This window comes from Parus major, chromosome 6 (genome assembly GCF_001522545.3).
Source record: "Parus major isolate Abel chromosome 6, Parus_major1.1, whole genome shotgun sequence".
NCBI lineage: Eukaryota > Metazoa > Chordata > Aves > Passeriformes > Paridae > Parus > Parus major.
The window spans coordinates 4,377,461-4,403,367 of record NC_031775.1 but is presented as its reverse complement, the minus strand read 5'-3'; the positions used below and the strand labels follow the sequence as shown (position 1 = coordinate 4,403,367).

General features: G+C 46.0%; 2 protein-coding genes and 1 long non-coding RNA gene across 7 annotated transcripts in view; 1 reads left to right on the top strand and 2 right to left on the bottom strand.

Moving 5' to 3' along the window:
• The window catches only part of LOC107206612, a 66,461-nt gene extending 47,839 nt beyond the window's left edge, over nt 1–18,622 (bottom strand). For 3 of the 5 annotated variants that reach the window (XR_004498076.1, XR_004498075.1, XR_004498077.1), the window contains exons 1-3: nt 18,505–18,622; nt 16,294–16,445; nt 813–15,498 (exon numbers count right to left, since the gene is read on the bottom strand). This is a non-coding gene — a long non-coding RNA (uncharacterized LOC107206612). The remainder of the gene's footprint in view (nt 1–812; nt 15,499–16,293; nt 16,446–18,504) is intronic. The other 2 variants (XR_004498078.1, XR_001522465.3) reach the window with 2 other exon arrangements.
• A 2-nt stretch (nt 18,623–18,624) lies between these two features.
• On the top strand, nt 18,625–21,767 carry ADO (2-aminoethanethiol dioxygenase). The gene has a single exon (XM_015633849.2). The coding sequence runs from the start codon at nt 18,673–18,675 to the stop codon at nt 19,414–19,416; it is 744 nt and encodes a 247-aa protein (XP_015489335.1). The 5' UTR covers nt 18,625–18,672; the 3' UTR covers nt 19,417–21,767.
• A 1,658-nt stretch (nt 21,768–23,425) lies between these two features.
• EGR2 (early growth response 2) lies at nt 23,426–25,907 on the bottom strand. The gene is made up of 2 exons (XM_015633848.3): nt 25,632–25,907; nt 23,426–25,296 (listed from the first exon to the last, which is right to left on the bottom strand). The coding sequence occupies exons 1-2, from the start codon at nt 25,807–25,809 to the stop codon at nt 24,110–24,112; spliced, it is 1,365 nt and encodes a 454-aa protein (XP_015489334.1). The 5' UTR covers nt 25,810–25,907; the 3' UTR covers nt 23,426–24,109.

Here is a 25,907-nt window from a genome sequence, read left to right as displayed (position 1 = left end):
TAAAGAATGCAGAATAAATAAAAACAAAACAGTACAAGACGTACATCCAAGTATACAAAGACAACTTTCATGGTGAGCTATAAGCAAGTATAATAACACAATGTGCTGCATGTTGATTTCACCAATGAAAAGAATTTCTCCAGTTATTGAAGACTTTCCTGGCAGAATTTCAGAAAAAAAATTCTGACATTCTCCCAATCTGACTTCTGTGCAATGCAAGTCATGCACATTTTAAATACCAATGAATAATACTGCCTTTCTTCTGAGAACTGTTAACAGCTGTAGAAACTATTATAGCCTGTTTAAAATCATCTCTGTAGTCAATACTCTCCAGACACTTAGCAATACTAAAGCTATTCCAGGGACTAAACTAGAATTACTATGTTTGATTTATGTTGAAATGAAACAACAAACATCTGATCTTTAATTTTTTTTAAATAGCCATTCACATAAACACAAGAATCAGCTGCATAACTAGAAAACAATAGTTTGAAATAAAGGAAAAAACTTAGCAACTGAAAAATCTCCATCCGGTTGAACTTTCTCCCCATGTTGTCCCAAAAATCTCCCAACTGAGCAGAATTAGAATTAACTTTAAAATGCTTAAAAATCCAATGAACAAATCTCTTTAACTCCCCTTTTGAAAACCTAAAATTTCCTGGATTAAGGGTACACACAACTTGGAGATAAAAGTCCTTCTCAGGAGGGCTAAGCTTAGGCCTACTAAGGTTATTGGCCATCCTGGTCCCTTTCCCCACTCAATGATAAAAGAGGAACAAAAAGCAAAAAGGCCCCAGAAATATGAAACTTACAATTTTCTTCAGGCTGATGCCTGCTGGGCCAATGGAAAACCGATGGGCAGGTTTTCCAATGGAAAACAGACGGCCGGTCCTCAAGGGCTCTCTTCATTTGCCCCAGATGGTCCCAGTCAATACCCTTTGGATTGCCCCTTGCTAAAACGCAAGGGGTTCTCCTCAGGGAGTGGCAGTCCCAATAGCGGCACACACCACAGTGAGAACTGCAGGCGGACACTTCTTCAGGGGCTCTTTGGATGCCCCATGTTGGGCGCCACTTGCTGTGGCTGGGTCGATGGCAGGGGGTGCCACGACTACCCTGAAGAAGCTGTCCTGAAAAGGGCGGCCCAGGGGCACAGGCACGTCCCTTGCCTGGCGAGTGATCTCAGCTCAGTGGCAGCTTGCAGGAGACATGGAGAGAGAGACTAGAGTGCTGTATGGCATTCCACTGAGAAATAGCCTTTATTATAACAGGGTCCTCAGTGAAGGGAGCCAGTGCCAGCAGCTCCCCGAACTAGGGAAAACCTGGGGTTTATATAGGGAAAGAGAGGGGTGGGGGAAACTTGGATACATGTATCAGGGTGGACTGATAGGGAGAAAAAACAATGGGGTGCACTAAATTAACACGTCTAACTCAAGGACCTCTGGGAGTGACACTTTTCTCTCTCTGAGAGAAAGTGCCTTGCCTAGGGAGAAGCTCTCCAGGGGAGAGCCAAAATCTCTTGGTTGGCCGGTTCTTCAGCCCCCACAACAATGTACCGAATTTACAGAAATTGGACAAAGGAACACAACCCACAGTTAACTTCAAAAAGAAAAGATTTGTGAAAGGGTGAAAGATACTTTATACAGCCACGGCCACCCTAATATCTTTGTGGCGAGGCTGTGGTTTATAAGTGTTGTTTCATTAATCTAGTTTTTCAAGTTTTCTGAAATACACAAAATTATCAGCGGCCCAGTACAATATCTTGGCAATGCTCATCACCAGCTACTTCAGACAGATCACAGGTACAATGGACTGCATAATAAAATCATCCAGATACATTCAAGAGGAAGTTGAGATCTCTGTGTGTCTATTAAATAAATTAAATAAATAATAATTATTTAATAAATTAATTAAATAAAATTGTGTCTATGAATTTTTTTTCACATCACAGAGCACAGGTGGGAACAGGAGAAATGCTCTGTTGTGGCTACTCTGACATTTTTTAAAATATGACTGAAAAAAGAGACAAAACAAAAGTGGAACAAGTGCAAACTTCAAAAGGCATAAGATTTCAGATTATGTTCTACAGATTCATATATATTACTAAGATTTTTCATTCTAACTGCCACCAAGATTCCTTATTTTTTACACATCTTCACTTTTCAAGAAACAAAAAGGCTAAGTAAATATCAGATTTGTTGAGGGTTTATGATCTCTGACAAAGACAGCAATTAATTTGACCAATAACAATAATAAAGTGAAGATTAAGCTAATTTCAAGTAACAGTCTCTTCTTCCAGAAGAGTGCCATAAATCAATCAGGAAACGTTAAACAGCTCCAAAATAATTCTCCAGCTTCTTCTAGATTAATTCTGAATCTTTAGCTCTTAAAGTATCTAGAAAGGTGAAAGATAAGTTATTTGTTACCTCATTATTAGTTTTTCTTCAGTCAGTAAGTTACCTTATTTATAGCATCACACCTCGTCTTCTAATCAGAGCTTTCACATCAGTTTTGTTGTATTACCAATATGGCACAGGGACATTTCCACCTTCTCAAGCAGACATGCAAGTAGCAGAATACTCTGTGTGCCCTTCTGCTGCCCCAGGTGCCATCAAACACAGCTCTCCACATAGCCCCTGTGCTTGGCTGGGGAAAACACGACTATGGTATCAGTGTTGCTTTCCTAAAAGCCACTGTTAGTTCCACCAGTAACCTTTACTAAAAGACATGACTGGTGCAGTTGCCCAAGGATGGAAACTCACTATGACCAAGACCTGACTTATCCAGCCCTGCTGTAATGGGACTGAGCAAGACTGATGACTCCAGGGGCAACACAAAGCTTGAAATTCTGAATGCAGACTTAACATAGAGCAGAAATGCTGTCATCCTCTCTACTTTCAGGTCAAATTCAAGTTCTTGTGCTCAAGATCCCAGTTTCCCTTTACAAAGTCCTATGTCAGGCTGTTCCCAACACCCCTCTGCTTTGCTTCCTCCCTACTTGCTCACTCTGCTTTTCTCACTCCTTTTATCCTTGTGGGTCTCCTTTTCTTCTCTGTGCTCTGAGTCTTATCCCATACTGCTCTCTGGGCTAAGATCTCTCCCCCTGGGAAGCCTTTGGATGTCCTGTCTCAATAAATTTGGGACAACACTCAAATTCAGTGGGAGTAAAGCTGATCCATATCATTGAGGCTCTCTTGCCAAGCACCCCTTATCCTTCCTCTTGCCTCATCCTGTCTTTATTTAGTGACTGTAACTCTGTTCCCTTCTACTTAGCTGTTGGCCTACACTTCACATTTGCCAATTTTGCCATACTCAGACTGAGAGATCCTACAGGCAGAGTACCAAGTTGTTAGATTTTCCCTTACTCTGTCTATAAAATGGTGCCTATTAAATGTTTCCCCATAACAATGGAAAGAGATAATCAATTTACAGCACCAAAGGAAGGAAAAAGTGTGCACATAAGTGGGAAGAGGACACACTGTTTTCTTAAATTGTAATAGGTAACTAAGGAACTACTTTTTTCAAAATCACTGATCATATACAAGGCAAAAAGGCATTGTTTAAAAAAGCATAAGAAAGGCACCAAGGTTACTATAAACTATCATATCCTTTGGTCTGGGAATTTCAGCTTGGGTCTTAATTCAGCACAGTTACAAGGTAATTCTGCAAGTACAATCCTCTAGGGACTGCAAACGAAAATAAAAGTCATGTTCAAATCCACCAATTTCAAGGTCATGCATTTGAAATCAAGACAGCAGGGAACCAAAAAGCCTTGCAAAACTTACAAAATAAGCAGAAATCATGCAACCAGGAAATTCTCACAGGTATAACACCAACCTGGATCTGCTAAACTCAGTGGTCAGTAGTTCCATTAAACATAGTAAGAAAAATTAGGCTGTGAGTTAAGAGATCAGATAATTTGTAATGGGAGTCTAAGTGGACCACATGGAAAATTAAGCGTCTTTGAATGAAGACAAGCTTATAGAAAAGGTGAAGCAATGGCTGTTTTGAGAACCCCTACTGGGCACTGCTATAGAGTGCTAATAACAGATGTCAAATGCACTAATGGCTGCAACACAGGCAGAAGGAGTCAAACTTTACGTAATTATGCAAAAAAGTGATTTCATCCATCACAAAAAAGAAATGTAACAGAAAAATCTCTAGCATGTAGGCATAAGTGTAAGAACAGATCTTCCCAGCAATGGATCAGGAAGATCTGATCTTTAGCACTATTTCCAGAATGACAAAACTTTTAGACAGGTTACCTCTTTACTTGTGTGTGGATAGGAAAGTCACTGATAACTGAAAAACTCTTAAGCAACCTTCTGAGCTGTTTTCTATTGCATCAATTGTACATTGACTGCTCAGAACTGAATGGTGCCTGGTATCACTATTCAGAAACATGTAACTATCCATCCAGATATTTACACTGCATCTCTCCTACTGCAGAGAGACTACAAATATGAGCACACATGGGCAAACAATACTATTCACAACTCTTGGTTTGGCTGGTATTGCTGTGTTAGGGCAGTCCATGGGCAGGTGCTGTTGTTTCTGACAAGCCTGTTGGGTAACAGCGACAGGAATCTGTCAGATGCAGCCCACACACAGGATGCATCCCGCACAGCATGCTGACCTCCTCCAAAGAAGTTTCATTTTAGAATTCTATGGAACATGTTACAAATACCAGCTGGCAATGTGCGATGTATCAGAGAGAAAAGGAAAGGCGCAACAGGAAGTACAAATAACATGGAAACACCTCTCCGAGGGCAGCAGTGGGCTTGCTGGAGCACACTGTGTGCTTGCTTGGAGAAGCAGGCAGTACCTGCATGACAGAAGGATGCTTGGCCCATCAAACAAGGAAATGTGCAAAGGCACTTCTGTGCTTCTCGTACAATTCCCTGACTCTGCAGTTGCTAGAAGATTAGCGCTGTCTTAAAGACAACTCAAGAAGCTTCAGGCTTGGCCAAGAATAAACCAAGTAATAAAAAAAACTAATTAAGTGTAAGTGCCCTTACCTTCACAGGATCATATTCACACCACATGCAACTCCTTTCCCCCAGGAAAAGGCCCTTGCTGGTGCATAAGATGCAAAGGCCTTGCACGTTGCCTCACTACAACCACACAGCCTGCCATATCTTCTCCCCAGGATAAGGCAATTCTGAGGGACCTACTTACTCCTGATTTTCACCTTCTTTACACCATTTAAGGTGCTAAGCTGATGGAGATGAACTACCAGTCACACCTCCTAGGCAGACAATAAAATGTCAGAGGCTCCCAACTAGTAGAAGAGCCTTTGCACACCCAGCTATGGCAGCTCAGGGTATGTCTGCTCCCATGCAATAGGTTAGGAGATCCACAGGAGAGCTTTGCAGTTTAAATTATCAGACCACCCACCTAAGCCTATGAGGCAAGTATGTGTCCTCTGTCTCCCACTCTGCTGTGAGCAAGCTTCACACTACTGGAGAAGGATTGACTGGATAGGTGTCAATACCTTGAGTTACACAAATATATTCGGGAGAGCATTTCAGCAGCATGTTGAGAGCTCGGGTTCAGTATGGTATGCAACAAATAACAGCAGTATTGTCTTTTTAACGAAAAGGTTTTTTTAAAAAGTCCCTGACATTACGATTTTGCTTCTGAAAATTCTATTAAGACCAGTGCAGAAACTATTACCAACGAAGAGATTCTTTGAACACAAACAAAAGGATTCACCAGTCCCTCACTAGGAAGATGTGATATCATTGCATCACATATCCATGAGAAGGGCAGAAGAGATGCATTGTTTCACAGTACAGTGAAATGCTGTATTCTCCAAAATAAAAGTATTAAATTTGCAAGTGTGTATGACAAATAAAAGGAGTAAAATTGTCAGTGCTCTGGGCAGTGACAATCAGATGCTTGTAAACACTATTGAAGATATACAGTCTGGACTGCGATAAATTCCAAGCTGAGACTATATTGTACAAATTATACCACAGTCAAACCAGACTCTTTTCTATCTGACCCATCACTTCTTGCTTAATCCCTCAAGCCAAAACCAGTGAAATCCTTTCCTGGTCCTTGTTTAGCAGCCATATAGTGAGTGTGTTCTGATATTCTCTTACGTAATTCAGAGTTGCATGCCCTCTGACCCACATCTCTGCATCTCAGAATAGGCACTCAGTCTTGTTAGGGATGTATACATGTTAGCAGCACACCTGCTCTTACCCTTTGTCATGCCCAACATCATTACCCAGGAACTCCAGTGTTTCTTAGGGCAAAAGGCACAGGACTGCTGCACAGTCAGGTGGCCTAAGGAACCTGAAAGCTCTCCCAACCCCTGTGTTACACAGATTCGTGCCTTGTGGCTCACACTAAGGAGAATCTGGATACGAGTATGAGGCTGCTAGGGAGGCAGAGAGCAAGGAGGTTTTAGGTTTCAGCATGTCAGCCACATGTCATCTTCAAGGATGACACACTGGATAACAGGATTTTTAGTTTTAGAACCAAACCTCATGTTGGACATGCTCTCTGCAGTTATGCTGGTGCTATTAGCTTGTCAGCACCTCAAAGCCCTAAGTATGCTGCACTCTTCCATGCCTTTTAATTAATTATATGCTCCTTGCACAGCAGACAGCAGGAGGCTTGCAGCTACATAACTACTGAACTGAAAATGACAAGCTGACATTACCCAGATTAAGAGGATTTTCTTTCTCTTCATCTTATTCCTTTTCCTCAGCCTGCTCTATGTTCTAAGAGGTCAAAGTACTATCCCTCCAGTTCACTTAACAGTGATGCCTCTCCCTCACCTACATCTCTTCTCTCAAAACCCTACACTTAAAGCACCTAACATCAGCAGCCCCAAGCACTAAGAAAGACAATAAAACTTGTGTTGCCTTCCTCCCCAGTCTGCTGCCCACCTGTACCAGAGATGAGGGACACTTTGATCCCAGGGAATTACCACAGAAGAGAATGGCAAATTTTTGGCTCACTAATTTTCTCCAAAATTCCTTTAACTCTCTGCAGGAAGACTGACAGGTCTGTTGCTATGCAGATCTGCTGGCCCACAGCATGCCAGAGGCTGCTGTCAAATCAAGGCTTTAGGAGCAATCACAGAGCAGCAGGCACATCCAAACAGCATTGGAGAAGTCATCTGCAAGGAAGAACAAGTCCCATGCCGTGTAACATGAAAGCAAGTTGTAAGTATTTATTCTGCTATCACTCCTAAACTCCCGGGGACTGGGACTTTTTTATGCAACTCATATCCTCCAATCTAGTAACCTCAGCTCCCTGGAGACTGTTGCTGTAGGACACACAGACAGGCCTGAGATTTGAGAAGCTCTGGGATTTCTGATGCATCCAGACACACTCAGAGCCAGACAGAGTGATGAAGGACTCTTCATGCAATCCATCTGCCTCCCTGGGTTCACCCAGAAAAGCAAACCCCCAGCCCTCCAACTCAACCCTCAGTTACACAAAACAGCAGAGTAGAAGGAAAGCTGCTGTATTTATTCCAGCAGTGCCCACAGGCTCTGGTGCACTGACCGACAGTTCCTGTCCCACAGAGTCGCATCTAAAATAACAAACAGCCAAAGGGAGGAGACACACACCAACAGGAAACTTGACTGAGTAATATTTCTGTGTGGTAGAAAATTAATGACTATGTTCTTGATACAGTTGCAGACAAGACCTCAGGGGTCTTGAAAAACAAAATGTAACTGTCACTTCCTTAGACACAAAGCACTAGGCCTGACTTTCCACTGGTGACCCTTACATAACATCCATGTAACCCGAACAATTTTCACACTTACTCCTCACACAATTAAAAAAGCTCATCTAATTTTCTGTTTGGTTTGGAGAAAAAGCTACTGCTTTTGGCATACAAAAGCGTAAGTAACCTGTTAGCAAGCATTTTAGAGAACATCTCTGTTTGGTGAATATACTCCCGCAAGTTATTTCTATGATCTAAGTGAGCAGCAAGTGCTGAACTCATCTCTTTCAAAATTATCCACTATCATCAGTTAATGAGTCCTGCATTACAAATTCCATCGAAAAATCCTCCTTGTTGTGCATGCACAGCACTTCACACACTGACATTCTCCAGACAGTCCAGCAGACTGGAATAGAACAGACACCCATTCTGTAAGGATTACCTGGAAAAGTGAACATTTCCTTTCTTCTGTGTATTATAAAACCTCATGTACCACAGAAACAGAAGCTTAAAAGCCATATAGTACTTTCACTCCATTTGTACATCTTCCAGTGAGGTCAGCTGAGTGTGAGGACCTGATTCTCAGCCAGTGTAACTTCTGTATTTTCTAACATACCCCATCAACTCTGGGCTCAACTTGAATCCCAACAAATTTTCACATCTCTCCACATCATCAACACTTGTACTTAAAAGTGGCAATATTTAGCTTGCATAAGTAAAACTTACTTTATCAAATACTGGAGGCTCTTTGAAAGCTGAAAGCATTTATATATTTTGGCTCCAGGAAAAAAACATCCTCTGTTTTCCAGAGTTTAAAATGGGATAGCCACATTTCTAGGCATAAGGACAGCTGACAACTTATGGTGAGATTACCACAGTTTAAGAATTTAACAAAATAAAGATAGCTTAAGCCATCTTTACCACATTACTTCTGCATGAAGAACAGAGTTCCTGGAGTTCAGCTGGCTCCTGAAGCACAGCCTGAAGAGTGACAGTGTTAAGCTATAGCATCATGGTTGCTTCAATTGTCTCTTACATTCTAAGAGCTAAACCATCCAAGGCATGGGTCAAAATACTGCAAGAAATGCAGGTCATGGAGTAGAATAAAGGTTATTTTGAACTTCTTAGACTTCTCATAAAGTTTTCAGATTCTGCAGATAGATTTAACCAATTTCATTCTTTTGGTTACATCAGAACATCTTTATATCAGGACAACCAACTTTTTGTTATCAAGCCCCTTTTCTTTTAATTCTAGTTATATGCCATTCCCTTGAACTCAAATACCTCAGATTCACACATAAAGATTGAGATGAGATCATGGAAATAAAAGATAATGAATCAACTGGTTTTGTACACAAAATAAGCATCTGTAATTACAAAGCAGTCAACACATTGACTTGGACTCGAGTTGCATTACACACTGGTCCCTTGGACTCCAGAACTTAAAATCATCTTTGTTCTCTCTGTCGCAGGTCAAGTATAGCTCAGCCAAACCAGGAGATTTGTGCCAAACAGTTTGTATTTCCAACAATTAAACACTGAATTCTCCTTTTAGGAGTCATTCAGAAGTCACACTTGCACAGTTATTTGCACACATAGCCACTTTATTTCAGCATTAAATACAAAAAGCTATTAACAGTTGGTCAGATTCTGCTCTCATTTGCCCCAGTGCAAAACCACATCATTTTCATTAAGACCAATGGAGCTAGAGTTTCATATCACACATGGGAGAACACCACTCCTTTCTCACTGAGGCAGCTCACATCACCAATGAGTTGCATGCCTGTGGCACATGTGGCCTGAAGGTTTCTGTTCTATGGCACAGGCCATCAGTTCTACTCACTGTTCTAACTCCTCTGAAGCCTCATCATATCCCTCATGGCCTTAATTTTAAATGGACTTTGTTTCATTGACAGACCAGAGCACGTTATTTATTCCCCTTAATTCAATTGATTTACTAGAAGCACACTAGCTGAGTACCACTGAACAAAAGGCAAACTTGTTTCTACAGTGTATTTACATACAATAAAATGAACCAATCAAGCAAACAAACTGTACACAACATTCCCTGTTATTAACTGAAACCAGAAGAAACTCTCTTCAGTACTTCAAGTACTTACAAAAGTATGTTTATGTCCTATATAACCCAGGGCTTACATCAATTACTTGGTTGTCAAAGCTTTAAGCCAAGTTTTCTCCACATGATTTACTCCCTGGAACCTAAAGAAGAAGTCAACAGATAACTGGTCTCCAACACTGTTTCTTCAGTGCCCTCCACACTGAGGGCAAATTTTTCTCATTCTTCCTGACGGACAGATCAACCTGGTTTAACTTCTCCTGGATCCCCTTTTGCTATTCATGTCACACCCACTGTCACTCCCAGGCATGGTAACACTCCCAGGTGTAACACCTGGCCAGAGTGGGATGGGCAGCTGGGTGCCGGTGGGTACCAGGACAAGTGCACTGAGAAACAAGCACACTGCTGCCAGTCAGCAAATTATGAGCACAAGAGCATGCACAGCCAGCCTGAGAGAACAGAAATCTTAATCCCACTGCTCTACCTGCCCACAACAGCTGCATTAGGAGTTACTGCTCTGGTCTTCTACAGACACAGCGTTTGGAAGTGCGTAACCATTGCTTTGTGCTTGTTTCCTTCTGGTAATGTAATAAAGCAATTCCCAGTTATAAGAAATGAGACCATTTGTGACCACGATGAGGTTCAGAGAAGATACAATCCTTGGTATGCAACACACAGAGCTGTGGCTGAACAAGTTCTCGTTCTTCCCATCAGGCAGCCTGACCTCAGACTGGAGGCACACACCACCCCATCCAGCATCATCCTGCAGGATTACGTGCCCTGCAGACACAGTTTTCTGATGCTTTGTGTGACCACACAGCCTGAGACGCAAACTCCCCCTTTCATAAATGGACTTAAAGAAAGTAACTTATTTCACAAATACAACACACACTGAATCACCCCAGCTTGACTACTGATCCAAGCCAAACAGTGCTAGTTTCAAGGACCTCCTCCTGACACCATTCCACTGAATAATTTAATTGAAGGGAAAAACTTGACATGTCACAGCACAGTATCTCTGATGCTAATTCATATGTCTTTTTTTCCCTATTAGAATACATGGAAGCAGATGATTGTCACATTTTTCAAGTGAGAAATGCTAAGAAGTGGGTTTTAACTCTCTGGTAAACCTGGAAAACAAGGCAAGGGGCCAGCCAGCTCCTCTGTGCACAAATCCCCAGTGACTCAACCACAGCATACCTACATGAGACAGGAATCAAGAAGAGAATCAGATAATTATTCCAACTGTGTACAGCCAGATTTGTAAACAGAGAACGTGGTCACTGGCTTTGAAATGGAGTATTATCGTCTCAATAAAGAAGCAGTATGAGACTATGCATTCAACATCTTAATTCCCAGGTAAAGCTAGGGTAAAAGCACAGCAAATTTACAAAACAGCTCGTAACTACTTGGAAAGGACATCAGTCAGGTGGCTTGGACAACCTTACTTGCACTTTCTTGTATAGGGCATGAGTGACTGGATACTGTAATACACTATTTGCCTAGAATGTAAGTCTAGTAACAGCTTCAGAGCCTTCTGCCTCAAATACCCGTATGCTGACACATCATATATGGGTTACACATACATTCTATTTAACATTATACACCAACAAATTTAGATGCATATAATCTTGATAAAACAAGTACTTATGTGATTTTATTTAACATTCTCCCAAATATTTGCCACTGTTACTGCAATCCCTTCCAAAGGGAGTAGCACCAGTACAAGTCCAAAAGTTTACATGAATGAGGACCTCACTCCCCCTGCACACCAGGAGCAGCAACTTACACTGTATAATAAGGACAAAGCTTTTAGCATAACACAAAAGCCCCAAGGACCTACATCCTACTACAGAAACACAGCAGAAGAGACCAGAGATTTTGTTAGGTGAAAAGAAAGTAAAGTGTGCAAAGTTACTCAATAGTTTTGTGGACTTAAAATTGTGCTGGCATCCTCATACAGTGTTGTATATTTAAGTACATACATAAAGATACAAATACAGTTACGACACTGCCCATGCAAATAGTTCTATATGAACCATGTCAACTCCTGTGTGCAAGGCTCTCTACAGGATCAGGACTGTAACCTATGTACAGAAATGCTGGTAAAGTGTGTTTATGTAATATGTAAATAGATAAAGAAAAGTACATTCACACCAACTACTAAAGGAAAGAAAACTAATCATTTTTCTACTGCTAAAACTACTGAATCACTTACCATCTGGTTTGTGAGGGGAAAAAAACTCAGTCCAATTCAGCTATGAAGAAAATCCTATCTAAAAAAAGTAATCACATGCTAGATCCCTCTAAATTTAATTTCCAATCATTTTAACACAGAGACATGGAGAATTTTGTTTTCCTAGAGATAAAAAAAAAAACCAAACCAACAGTAAGAAGGATGTGTGGCTTGTTAGGCCGTGATCCTGCTATGGGAAAGAATGGAAGCTAGTTTTTAGGAAAAAGTGGAGTTTCTGCATCAGTTTCTGCTGGAATTAGTTCTAATTTTCCAAGAAAAATCTACCACACTTCTGTTACCATGCTGTGAAATGTAAAAGTAAAACCAAGATATCTAGTATCTGAACTAACTTGCCATTATACCTTGATAATCTTGTGTTTTTTTTCTCAGTCATCCTAAGTTATACATTTGCAGAAGTGGCATGTTACGGACAGGCATATTATTTTACCCTAAAAAGGTCATGTGGTCATGTAAATACTCTGACCATTAAACCAAAACCAGCGAAGGTCAGGTTTATGGCTCTGGCAAAGATTTGTCATTTTCAAACTTGTGATTTATCACTTTGTCCTTAAACACACCACTACTGTCTTAATTTTTAAAGAAATCAAAATTTTTATATCAACATTTCAATCCACACTTCAAAACTCAGCCTACACACTGCACTGATCTTCCAAAGGCTTTTGTATGTCCCCTTTAACAGCTATTCATCTGCAGCTATATGTCATGGAATAAAACTTCCCTGTTCCCTCCTTGTCTCATTCCCTGCACCACTCCAACTCACCCCTTCATGCTGCTTCTCTGGAACATCCCCCAGACCACATTCACTAGCATTTCACCCATACAAGCACCTCTTCCTTCTCTTTTGCCTTGACATTTTTCTCTAATAATTGCCAATGATTTCTAATTGTTGTCCTTTGATTTGGAAGTAGTCAGATGCTGGTTGCTCTCTCAAAGGGATATCAGTGCTATGCATGGGTGTCTGTAACTGTTCTGTGGGTTTTGGGCTTTTTCTTCTGCTTTCCTCAGTCCACCTTGCTTGTTTCAACACTTTAATAAAATTTCCTTCCTCCTCACAGAGGCATGGAGCCTAACACAGACCATTTACCCATAGGACAGAGAATGATTTTATTGAATTGAACAATTAACCTAAACCTTACAAACATCTGAAAACACTAAAAGAAATTTCCATCCCACTAAGTTTTAACATTAACCTCTTTTGCTGCTGAAAATTAAGTCTTTCCACAAAAAAAAAATAAAAAAATAAAAAAATTTAGATTTAAAAATATTCTTTGGCTGTTCTTTCCTTCTTAAATTTATCATTGTTGATTACACCTATATAGATCCCCACTGGGATAAACTTGATCCCAAATCATTAAGAAATTAAGTAGTTCTCTCTCTTGATGAAAAATAATTCTTAAAATAATGTGTTACATACATAACCAAAGGCAATCAAATTACTGTGGCCTTACCTGCATGACAACCATACCCAGTCCTCACTCGTGATTGTGAGAAAGAAAAGCTTAGTGTCAAGATACTCTGTGCTGAAGCATTTTTGTCAGTGAGGGAAGGCTATGAGTGAGCAAGTGTGAGTCAGTGGCACAGCAGTCACTGAAACAGGATTACTTTAGACCTTGCTAACAATGTTGTTCCAGAGTTGGTGTGTGACCACTACTTAGCATAGCACAAGCAGTGGCAGACCCTCAGCACACAGCCTCTGGGACCCGTTATTCAGCAACCCTCTGCTACATACTGCCAACTCTCAGGCTCTGAGAGTGGAATCACACTCTGTCCTAGGGCAAAAGTGCTCTTTTACTGCACCTATCACACAGCAGGTAAAAGTAAATACAGCACTGAGGTTGGTGATAATGAGAGACCAGGCATGCACAGAGACGCAGGGCTTTCCCTGCAAGGGAGCAGCTTCTCTCCTCCTCACACCCAGGGCTGGCCCTATAGAGTGAGCGAGTTCAGAAGGCATACAGCCATGACTAACTCATAGCAGCCATCACCACAGTCTAACCTGGGCAGCACCAGAGACATCAGCACAGATCTGATTTGCACCAGTGGAAAGCATGAAGTCAATGGAGGTGAACTCAGATGATCAGAATAAGGCTCATTATGCCTGCAAATTCATGCACAGGGAGTTATATTCTGCACAGTCTTTCCTACTCTGAATCACTGCAACTCCTGCTCTAGGCTGTTCTGTAGCAAACTGTCAATAAAACTCATTAATGATTTGCTTTATATAGAAGTAGTGCATTTAACTGAGGAGCTACAACACATAATGAGTGCAGCAAGGGGTGAATTACATAGTTCATAGAACGGCCTGGATAGGTAGTGACCTTAAAGATCATCTACACCTAGTTCCAATTGCCCTGCCGTGGGCAGAGACATCTTCCACTACACCAGGATGCTCAGAGCCCAGTTCAGCCTGGCCTTGAACACCTCCAGGGATGGGGCAGCCACTCAGGGCAACCTGTGCAGGGCCTCAAGACACCCACAGTAAACATCTTTTTCACAATATCTACTCTAAATTTACTCTCCATCTAAATACATTCCCCCTTGTCCTGTCACTATATGCCTCAGTAAAAAGTCCATCTCCATCCCTCTTGTAGCCTCTTTTCAGGTACTGGAAAGCCATAATTAGATGACCCCCAAGCCATCCATTGTCCAGGCTGAACAAACACAATTCTCTCAGCCCTACCTTGCAGGAGAGTTGCTCCATCTCTCTAATCATTTTGGTTGCCTCCTCTGGACTCTCTCCAGCAGTTAATGGAATGCAGGATGCACTTCAGTAAAGTGGTAAAGGTGAGTGGGAGTCATGTTACATAGATCTGCTTGATGTTTGGTATATATATATGAACCTAATTCCCCTTTTTATTTCAGTGCAGTTGTATCTAGCACTCCCCTGTGTTTCTAATGATATATAAATTCTCTGATGACTAATTGATAACCAACTTTCTTTTACGTAAGTTTTACTAATGAGTGGAGAGCCAGCAAATATTACAGATGTTGTTTGTCTTCTCTCTTTTTAGTCCTGTTATCATCTGAGTCACGTTTGGCTAGCCTTCCTATCTAGCTCCTTCATTGGTGGCAGCTATTAAAACAAAAACAAACTAACTAACAAACCAAGCTATTAAAACAAAAACAAACAAACAAACAAACAAAACACAAAAAAACCCCACACCTTTGAAGAACCAGTGGCAGGAACAGTGCAAAAATAGATGCTCTTTGACAGAGATTCTTGGGTTTTGTCCTATGTAAATGCACATCTGCAGCTGTTGGCAACATTATGATGGAGGATGGGTTCTGTACTGCCTGTCCAAACTCTGTGTATTGTAAAATATTCTGGTGTTATGATACAGTATTTAGCAATAGGTAACCACAGACTTTCTACACAAGCAGCTGTCATTTTCATCCACTACAGATGGTTTTATCTGATGGTTGCAGGGAATTCTAACTTCTCAAATGAAATTAGGAGGATATGGGCGGCAACCCCTAGAAGAAAGCAAAAAAAAAACCAGTGTTTTTCACGAACTTGGAGGCAGTTGTAATATATAACAGCAACAAAGAAGCAAGCAGTTCTTCACAGTTTGGAGTCCAGGTAGAAAGGGGAGGAGACTGAAAGCAATGGGGTTGGGCAGGAGAAAACAGCTGTGACGCTTCTCAGCACACAATTCTGTGACATTCTCTTTTGGTGTGTGGAGAAACAAAATAAACTCAGGAGGAGACCAACACCATAATCTCACCTCTCACTCACTGGTTGTATCATTAAACCTCCAAGCTGAACTTTGGTCATTGCATGACCAACAAAACACAGTCCCAAAGCCTAGCCGAGCAACTATACCATGATTTTTTTTTTCACATATGCTCAAGATAGTAGAGGCCAGCTAAGAATATGGCCTTTCAGAAGAAAAAACATGTCAATTTAACTGCCAGTTGGCTGGACAGTTTGCTTTTCTGTTGAGGTTGGTTTGTCGGTTTATTTATTTTATGTCCAATTGTCGGAACATTACTGCACTGAAAATACGGGGGTGTGATACAGGATTTAACTAAATCAGTAATATATTTTTGTCTGCATCTGTTAGAAATGGCAAACAAAACAGCAGTTAAAAACATTGGTAATCATAAGATGATCAACTACACAAAATATAAACCTTATCACCAGTTTAACATGGCATCAAGATTGTCCACATAAAGATGTTCTTAAAATCTTAATGAATATTGTTGTATTTAGAACCTATGATTCATGGTTTACAGAGTGATAAGTAGTTAAAGGGTCAAGTAACTCACCTATTACCACTCAGCAAGGCAAGAGCAAGCTGGGTTCAGATTCAGGATCCTGCTTTTCCATGCTGATCTTTCCTTCAACTGCAAGTTAATCCAAGCACACAATCTGCTACACATACCAAGCATTTGTTTCCATAAAGGAGCTGATTTTTGTGCTACATAGAAAAAGAACCAGTTTGCCCAAAAGCAAGTATTCAAGCACTCACTTGCAAGCAAAGTGCAATTGTTGAGGCAGGATACAAATAGGTAGCCAATAAAGAATTTATCATTACCACTGATAACAGTAATGCCAAAAATTCCAGTGCACATCTTAACAATCAAATTGACTGCCCCTGTGAAGGGGGCTGAATAGAAGAGCACACTGATCATGGAGCCTTCTAAACTTTCGTCTTCTGACAAAATGCCAGTTGCCACCCAATGCAACAGTGATGATTGTCCTGAGCAGTTCATTCCCATACAGGAAGGCTCACAGACCTTTAAAGACTCTCCCTCCCCACTCAGGATAATGCCCCCTCATCCTAAGCATCCTGCCATACAGACCTGTTCCTGCCAGGTATAGAAATACACACAATCTTCATCCTGTGCTCCAAACACTGGCACAGGGCAGACTTAGAAATCACTTAGCACTTAATAAACAGCCAAAGATTGCAATATTTTGTGGCTTCAGGTGGAACTTGAAAACAACAAGTCAAATGAATATCCTTCTCTGTAGAGGGAGATGCAACTATGCCATAACCTCAATTTGCATTCTGTGCACTGAATTTATTTATAGAGGGCAGGAAATAATTCTGGAAAAAGAGATCAAGACACATCTTTGTCTACAGCATCAGTATTTCATTCTGGACCATTACATGTCATGACACTTGTACTTCTGATTCACATAGAGTACTTATAGTTCATGTAAGGGTGGTCAGATACTTCAACAGTTGCCCAGAGATCCTGTGGATACCCCACCCGACAGCTTTCAAAGCCAGGTTTAATGGGGTCCTGAGCAACCAAATCTAGCAGGTGGCATCCCTGCCCATGGTGCTATGTTCCAGGAATCAGATGACCTTTAAGGTCCCTTCTAACAAAAACCATTCTATGATAATGTGTAAGAATACTGTAAAGCCATGCATATCTTACTTAAGCTTAATGCATATCTTTTAACTGGAGTTTGCCTTTAATCGAGAAAATACATTAATCTACCTCATTTCAAAAGGAAGTTTTTTTACCTGGGAGGCTGCAGCCCCTGGAGTCACATTTGATTAAGTATTATCATTCAGCTGTTTCTCAGAACATACACTTACCATGGTACTTAAATGCTGCACACCCATGCAGCATTGAACTCAAGGTGGAATGAGTATGTGTATTTCTGTGACCAGAGCCTAACCTTGTTTAAAAAATCACAGCACAAATAGGCTAATTCCTTACTTCAAAAGAGTGGATTTTTAAGCATGATCTGCTACACACAGCCACACCAATTAGAAAGAAGGTAATAGGATCATTGCCATAAATACACAAATTGAATAAAAACCTGGCAGAATAAATGTAGTACCCTTTTTGTACATTAGCCTGAAACAACCAGCAGGTTCCACCAAGCTGGAGCTGAGCTGAGCAACAGATTATCCATCGTTTCAGTCATACATGGATTCTCTGAGGATCGACATCTGGAACTCTGTGTGCTCTTTGGTGTTCATCTGTAGTTAAAGGTAACGATTCCAGCCACAATCACACTCAAAAGTGACCAAAAGAAGATGCATGAAGAAGATATATGCCATACAGCACAACCTCGACCCAACACTGAAATGAGAGGCCACAAAACTCAAATCTGGTAAGTTTGCCCAAATGGTGTGGTTATATCAAGCAATTAGTAATAAAATAGAAATTAGGGTTGTTATATGCCCATGACACTGCACCTGCACTACCTTGCTCAGTTTTTCATGGCTTGACTACAAGCCAGGCAACAAGTTGCTCCTGTGCTTCCTCAGCCCCGCACAGGGGTGCGGGAGGAACACGTGGCATGGCCAACTTACTGGCGTGGCTTCCCCGGCCTCAGCGCAGCCCCCCAGGACAGCCATGCCAGAGCCTCGGGGAGCGGGACCCCTCAGCCCCGGAGCAGCGGGCGCTCCCGCAGGCCCGTCTACCCTTACGCCCGTCTCCCCTCACCGCTCAATGGCAACGGCCACAAGCTCTGGGAACTGGCCGGCATCGCAGCCGCTCGCGCCCCCTCACCTCTGCTGCCTCATCTTCTCCTTCCTCCGCGCTCCCCCGGCCGGGCCCTAGCCCGGACTACGAGCCCCGTGGTGCCCGGCGGCGGCGCAGCTGCGCGGCGGGCCGGGGGGCGGTGGCGGAAGCGGCGTTGGGTCCCGCCCGCCGCGGCCGGGCCGGGCCGTTGCCGCCATGCCCCGGGACAACATGGCCTCCCTGATCCAGCGGGTGGCGCGGCAGGCACGCATCACCTTCCGCAGCCCGGCGGGCCCTGCCTTCGGGGAGAACCTGCACCGCCTGCAGCAGCTGCTGGACGAGGTGCGCGCCGAGGACTTGCACTTGGCGCCGCGGGGGCCGTCGGCCGCGGCCGCGGCGGCGGCGGGCGGGGGTCCGCCGTGGGCTGGCGTGGTGCCTCCCGTCAGCTACATGCACATCTGCGAGACGGAGAGCTTCAGCATGGGCGTGTTTCTGCTGCGGAGCGGTGCCTGCATCCCGCTGCACGACCACCCGGGCATGAACGGCATGCTGAAGGTGCTGTACGGCACGCTGCGCATCGCCTGCATGGACACGCTGCCCGCCGGGGCCGCCGCCGTTCCGCCGCCCCCGGCTGCTGGCAGCGGGCCGTGCCTCCGCGCCCTTTTCCGCTCCCGCCAGCACTACACGCCCGCCTCGCCGCCCTGCTTGCTCTCGCCGCACACCGACAACCTTCACCAAATCGACGCCGTGGACGGGCCTGCCGCCTTCCTTGACATCCTGGCGCCGCCGTACGACCCCCAGCACGGCCGGGACTGCCACTACTACCGGCTGCTGGAGGGGCTGCCAGCGGACGTGGAGCCGCCCGCGCTGCCGCGGGAGGTGTGGCTGATTGAGACCCCGCAGGCCGCCGACTTCTGGTGCGGAGGCGAGCCCTACCCTGGGCCTCGCGTCTGCCTCTGAGTCGCCGCCGGCGGCCCGTGCCGGGCGGCGGCCGCTAGGGACGATGTGCGCTCGCCCCGCCGAGAGGGGAACACGCTGCTCGCCGCCCCCAGCCCGGCCGCCCCCTGGAGCCCACCGGACAGCACCACCGCGGGGACGCAGTGTGTGCGCCGAGTGCGCCGTGGGTCAGAGCCTTCCTCTGATCTCGGGCTTCGTGAGTCGGGGAGATAAAGCGCCAGAACATCTTTATGTGCTTAGGGCCGAAATGCGTGAGCAGCGCGACTAAGCTGCTCAGCTGAAGGGTCGGGGAAATATTCCAGCATCCTGTGTAAATAGTTAGGGCCACGCATCAGGGCGGGGATTCAGGCTCCAAAGGGAAAGTAAATGCAATAAGATTAGTCACAGGGTGCCCTGGCTTTTCCCAGTGGGTCTCCCACTTCCAAAGCCAGCTGACACCACAGGACCAGGGAACTGTACCTGAGTTTGGGAAGAGGGGTTGGTGTGGCTACAGCCTTCAAGAACTGTTTCCAGAGTGATTCTCAAGAAGAGTTGTACCCTGCTAGTAAAAAACAAATCCAGAACAACTCCTGAGCCAGGACACGCTTCTCCAGTAAATACCAGTGATCAGTCCCCAGGGCTGGAGTTAAGGAAATTACTGCTCCAAATGGATGCTGTCAAGTTCAGAGTTACTTTTCAACAGTTTTTTAATGTGTCATATACAAGATCTTACTGTTGCAACTGAGAATTACTGAGTGCATCTATGCATACTTCCTTCAGCAAGAAGGAGACAGCTGCTAATTAACCTTGCTTGGAACCTCTAATGCAGCAGTGGCAGAAGGTGGCAGAAACTGGGCATCATAAGAGAAAAAACAACTATCTACTCTTGCGGAAGCTATTCTAGAAACACGGTGTATTTGCAAACCCTCAGTATACAGCAGTGCATACCTTAGATACTGATAAGATTTGACCTGATGTCTTTAAAGTGTGGTCTGTGTTTTTATATGTGAACGCTTTAGGCTTTTGAAGCCTTGCAGTTTCCCTCTTTATAGTATTTATAAATACTACTTTTTCATAAGGCTTTTAAATAAATGTAGAGTAGAAGAGACACCGTGAATTTTGCCTTGCTATGATGGAAACAGTCTGGAGATGCAGTTTGTCCACAGCAGGGGATACAATCTTTCTAACACAGGCTAAAGTTTCTCTACAAGTGAAATGGCCCAGTGCTACAGGGACTGGTCTGGTGCCTGTTCATCCTAATGCACATTTTGTACCACAAACCCAGGCCAGGGCAGCCTTGGACATCTTAGTCATGATGTGAGAAGTTGAGTAAGAAACACAACTTAGCAACCTCCTAAGTGAGATACCAACCTGCTCCAAAAATCATTTCACAACTGGCTTTACTTTTCTGTGTATTTATAAAAGCAGACTTGTTTTTCCTGTACAGTGTATGTGTGAATTTTTAAATGATTCTGATATGGCAGTGCTGGTTTTTTTTTTGTTTTGTTTTTTTGTTTTTTCCTGGCCTGCATAAGAATGAATGCAATACACAGTCAGCATTATGCATGCATGGATAAATTCTTTTGCAAGGAAAAATTGGTAGAAATTATTTCAGGCGGTTTCCATATATTCTTAGAGCATTTAAAGGTGTCTGATCTTTCTGCAGCTGGCTTACCTGTTTTTCTTGGAATTCCCCTGCAGCTTAGCGTTAGTTAATGTTTAACAATTCTTGATTGAATGTAGTCATTAATTATAAGGCAATGCCTCCCTGTGTTACAGCCTGTTTCTACCTCTTTCCAAGCCTAATGAAGACAGTTACTCTTTTTCAGAAGTCCACAAAGAAGACAGCATAGTGGTGCATGCAAACAGCTGTACTGGAAAAACAAACTGTGAGCATTTTTTATCCCATTTACTCTATCTTCCCCTTAGGTCTTTCTGCTGAGTTTTTAATTTTTTTGCCCCATGTGTAAAACCTAGTCAGGATGTTTAGTGGGACAGTATTTAATGCGTCTTTCTGAAGAGGACAGCATGGTCATGCTGTGGAGTGCTGTTAACCATGGCAAAAACAGGTTTTTTTACTTAGTTGTTTTTTTGTTGTTTTTTTGTTTTTTTTTTTAATTAAGGTGTTAATATCAAAATACTTAAAGCTGGAAACATAGCAAAGAAAACCTGAGATTCATTTTTTTTAAAAACCTCTGTGTAACTTCTTTCTTACTCACTAATTGAAACTTACTTCCTATGTTCTAGATATCTGTTAGCAGAAGATTTAAGTCTGTAATGCCATTCCTTCTCTCTGCAGTCTGGTTATTGTGTTTTCACAACAGCAAAATAACTGTTATTGCTGAATTGTAGAATAAATACAGGATATCTCACCACCGACCTGTCATTACTTTCCGTCACAAGTATGCTTGCCTTGAGCCATGTACGGTCAGAGCTCTAGTTTCTTTTACCTGACAGTCTGAACAGTGTGACTGGCTTTTACTTGGGAGGTGATGCGTAGCACTAGATTCTCAGCCCAGATCAATCTTGCAGGCAAATCCAGGCACATATACTATTGCTGCTTTTGAAGCTGGCTCTCGCTATAAGGAGAGTGTAGGATCATTGATATTATGCCATGTGAGGTGCTTTTGTAGCTGTACACTAGCAGTCACCAGCAGTTTCCTTAGTTCAGCTCTTTTATGATTTCTCTGTTGTTTATATCATTTTTGCTTTTGATTTGGGTTTAATTTTGTAGCATGACTGGAGACAGTAGTTTGGAGAGTGCAGGGGGAGCCTTGGATGGTGTGTCTGGGTAGCTGAGACACCAATTTTGCTTAAGATGCTCTGGTGTGTGACCAAGCTGTGGTTAACCAAGGCTGTGGCAGTACCTGCAGAAGCCCAGCAGGTTGTGGCAGGAAGTGAGGAGGCTGCAGCTTCTGTATGACATCCCTCCAGCAGCAGGTTGTGGTTTCTTGGGGGCCAGGACCACATGGGATCACATAGCAAAACTGCAGCCCAGGATCTGAAGGCTTACTTGTGCTGTTAAGGTGGATGGCGGGGCAGTAAGCGCAGCTTCTCCTGCACAGGCTGGTCCATGCCCAATTTTAGAAGCCATCCTGATTCTGAAACAGACATGTCACTTCAGCTCCCACTGAAGAGCAACTGCCCCAAAAGCCAGCACGAGTTCCAGAAGATGGGGAGCAGGGTTTCTATCAGACAGAAAAGGCTGCTGTTGGGGCTTTGCACTATGGGACCTAACACCTGGGCAAGCAGGGGCTGGGAAACACCAAGCAAGGGCTTAACCCCTGCACCCTGCTGTGCTAGGCTGTGGCATTAATGATGTGGTCCATCCTGCACAGGTCACTTCTGCAGTGCGGACCGCACTGGGGATCTTTGTGGCAGAAATGCAAGCGCACAGGGTTCTTAGAGTCCTGTACCGATGGCAGGATCCAAGGGTGGGCCGAGGCCGGCATAACATCTTAAAAAACAATAAAATAAGTTACCAAAAAACAAACAAACAAACAAAAAAACCCACAAAAAAAAAGCACGATATTGTGCCCATGTGGGTTCAGCAAAACAGTTCGGCTTATGCCGCGGGGGTGAGCGCCGCCGCCCGGGGCCGCTGTGGAGCCCGCGGGCGCGCCGCCGCCCGCGCAGCCCCGCGCCACCGCGAGCCGCTTCCCCCGAGTGGCGGCCGTCGGGTCGGCGGTATTCACTGTTCCGGTGCCCACTCGCGGAGGTTGCCTGGGGCGGATCGTAACCGCGGAACAAAACAGAATGAGTCAAAAAAAAAACCCACCCCGCTCCCTGGCTAATATAATCCTCTCTCTCGTCTCCGAGGGAAATACCCGCGCCCAAAAGCGAGTGTTTGTACTCTGGGGCCGAGCCGCAGGTTTTCCACGCTGAGGCTTTGCGGGGCGGTGCGCCCATCGGACCCGGCCGGGCTGCCCCGCAGCCCTCCGCTGCCGGGACCCGAGGCGGGTCGGGGACGAGCGGGGGACACTCCCCCCCTGGATGAGGCTGGGGAACCTACAGAAATAAACATTTAAATTTAGCATAATTAAGAGATTTATTTGTCGTCTTTTATAAACTTTGTAAGCATCTATCCTATTGTCGAAAATTTTATTTACAGAGTGACCAGAAAGATTACCCCCCACCTCCCTCCTTCCAGCCCCCGTTAGTGGTTGTGTGTTATTCGTGTTATCTGCAGCGCACTGGGTCCCGGCCGACCACGGCCGCCGGTCCCAGCCCTAGTATTTACATCCTGTCCCAAGTCCTACTACAAACGGAACACTTTTAAGTCACCAAAAAGAAAAACAAAACCAAAACCCCGAACCAGTGCGTACAAAAATATAGTCTCTAAGAAAAAAAAAATCCCAATATTAATAGGCAGAAATGTACAGCCATACTAAAACCAGGGAGGGAAAAACTTTCCGGTCTCGGTATTGCCGCTGTCATCGGAGCGGATCGGTAAGGCACCCCCCACATGCAGACAGGGGACCGGGCTCTACACCACACAAGGCACCAAGGACACCTCACCACGACGGCACTGCATGCATCCATCCTCCCGCCGCAGCCCCTATGTACACCCGCCGCTCTGGCCCGCTCCGGCCCGCCCCGGCCCGGGAAAGCCCCGCGGCGCCTCCAGGTGCTCGTCGCGCCCCGCCGGGCCCCTCTCCGCTCCGCGCCTGCCGCTTTCGGTGCCGGCTCCGCGCTGGGTCCTGCGCGTCCCGCGCCGTCAGGGCGTCCGCGTCCTCGCCGCGCAGGGGGCCAGGGCGGCGGTCCCGCTCCCGCCGCCGGGTTGCGAGCACCCGCCGGTGGCGGCGGCTCCTTTCCGTTCCTTCTGGCGCAGGTGAATCTTGGTGTGCCGCTTCCTCTCGTCGGAGCGGGCGAACTTCCTGCCGCAGAAGTCGCAGGCGAAGGGTTTCTCGCCGGTGTGCGTGCGGATGTGGGTGGTGAGGTGGTCGCTGCGGCTGAAGTTCCGCATGCAGATACGGCACTGGAAGGGCTTGTGGCCCGTGTGGATGCGGATGTGTCGGGTGAGCTCGTCGGAGCGAGAGAAGCGGCGGTCGCAGCCCTCGGCTGGGCACGGGTAGGGCCGCTCGTGGACCGGCGTCTTGCTGGGCCTATTGGGGTACTTGCGGGGCCGCAGAATGGGCCGCAGAGGCAGGTGGTGCGGGCTGTAGGCGCCGGCGGGCAGCCGGGCGCCCGCACCCTCGCCCCCGCCGCTGCCGGGAGCGCTGCCGGGGGCGGCGCCCGCCGGGGGCGCCCCCATCGTGAAGTTGCGGATGGTGGAAAGCGGCGTAAGGGGCGGCGGGACGCGGAGCGAGTCGAGGGGGCAGGGGAAAGGCTTGCGGTCGGGGCCGGCGTGGAGCTCCCGCTGGCACTGAGGCGGCGGGAAGAAGCCGCCGTAGTCGGGGATCATGGTGAAGAGCCCGCCGTCGGCCGCCGTCGCCTTCGGTGATGGGTAGGAGGGTGGAGGGGGAAAAGGCAGTGCCCCGCCGCCGGCGGCGGGCAGGAAAGCCGAAGAGGAGTCTTGCGGGTACAGGTCACCGCAGCCCGAGTAGGGCGGCGGCGGCGACGAGTAGAGATGCTCCAGGTCGGCTGGTTGGCCCTGTGCCATGGTGCAGCCGAGGGCCCCGGTCAGCGGGTTGGGGGACGTGGCGGAGGCGGCGGTGGCCGAGGAGGCGGCGGCGGAGGAGGCGGCGGAGGAGGGCGTGCTGACCCCCTGCAGGATCCCCGCGCTCACGATATTGATGATGCCCTCGGGGTAGCAGCCAGCGCCAGGGTACTGCGGATCGATGGAGAATTTGCCCATGTAGGTGAAGGTCTGATTGCGGGAAGTCGGGGCATTGGGCGCGAAGCCGCCACCGTAGGGCAGGTCCAGGGCCCGCTTGTCGCCCATGTCCACGTTGATCATGCCGTCTAGGGGGGGCAAGGAGCAGGTCAGCCTTCCGCGCCGACACACGCCGGACGACCGGCACCGGTCCCAGCCACCGCCCGCCCCAGCGCTGGGCTGCGGCGCGCACATGTTGCGCTCCGGATGCAAGGGGGCTCCGCGCCGACTGCAACTTTCCCCCCCGAGCTGGGTGCGGAGGTAGGGTTGCCGCGAAGGGTAGGCGGGGACCCCGGCCGGGCGGCGGGAGAACCCCGGAGAGAGTCCCTGCGCCCCATCCCAGTCAGACCCCAGCCCGCCGCCCCGGGTCTTCCCTCCGCTCCCATCGGGCGGCCCGGCCCGCACCTGCGAGGGCTCCGCTTACCTCCTGCCACACCGCTCATCTGGTCGAACGGCCCTGCCAGGTCGGCATTGGGGAAGATCGCGACCGAAGTTGGCAGCGCGGCGGAGATGTCATCCGCGGGGTAAATGCCCTCGGGGAGCTGGTGCACGAACCCACCGAGGGTCACCGGGATCTTGTCTACCGCCTTGGCGGTCATCATGGGGGCAGCGGGGCGGCCGGGGGAGCGGTGCTCCTGGCCGGTGGTGAGCACTTAGGGCGGGGAGGGGAGGGAGAGGAGGGGGTGCTTTCCCCTGCCTC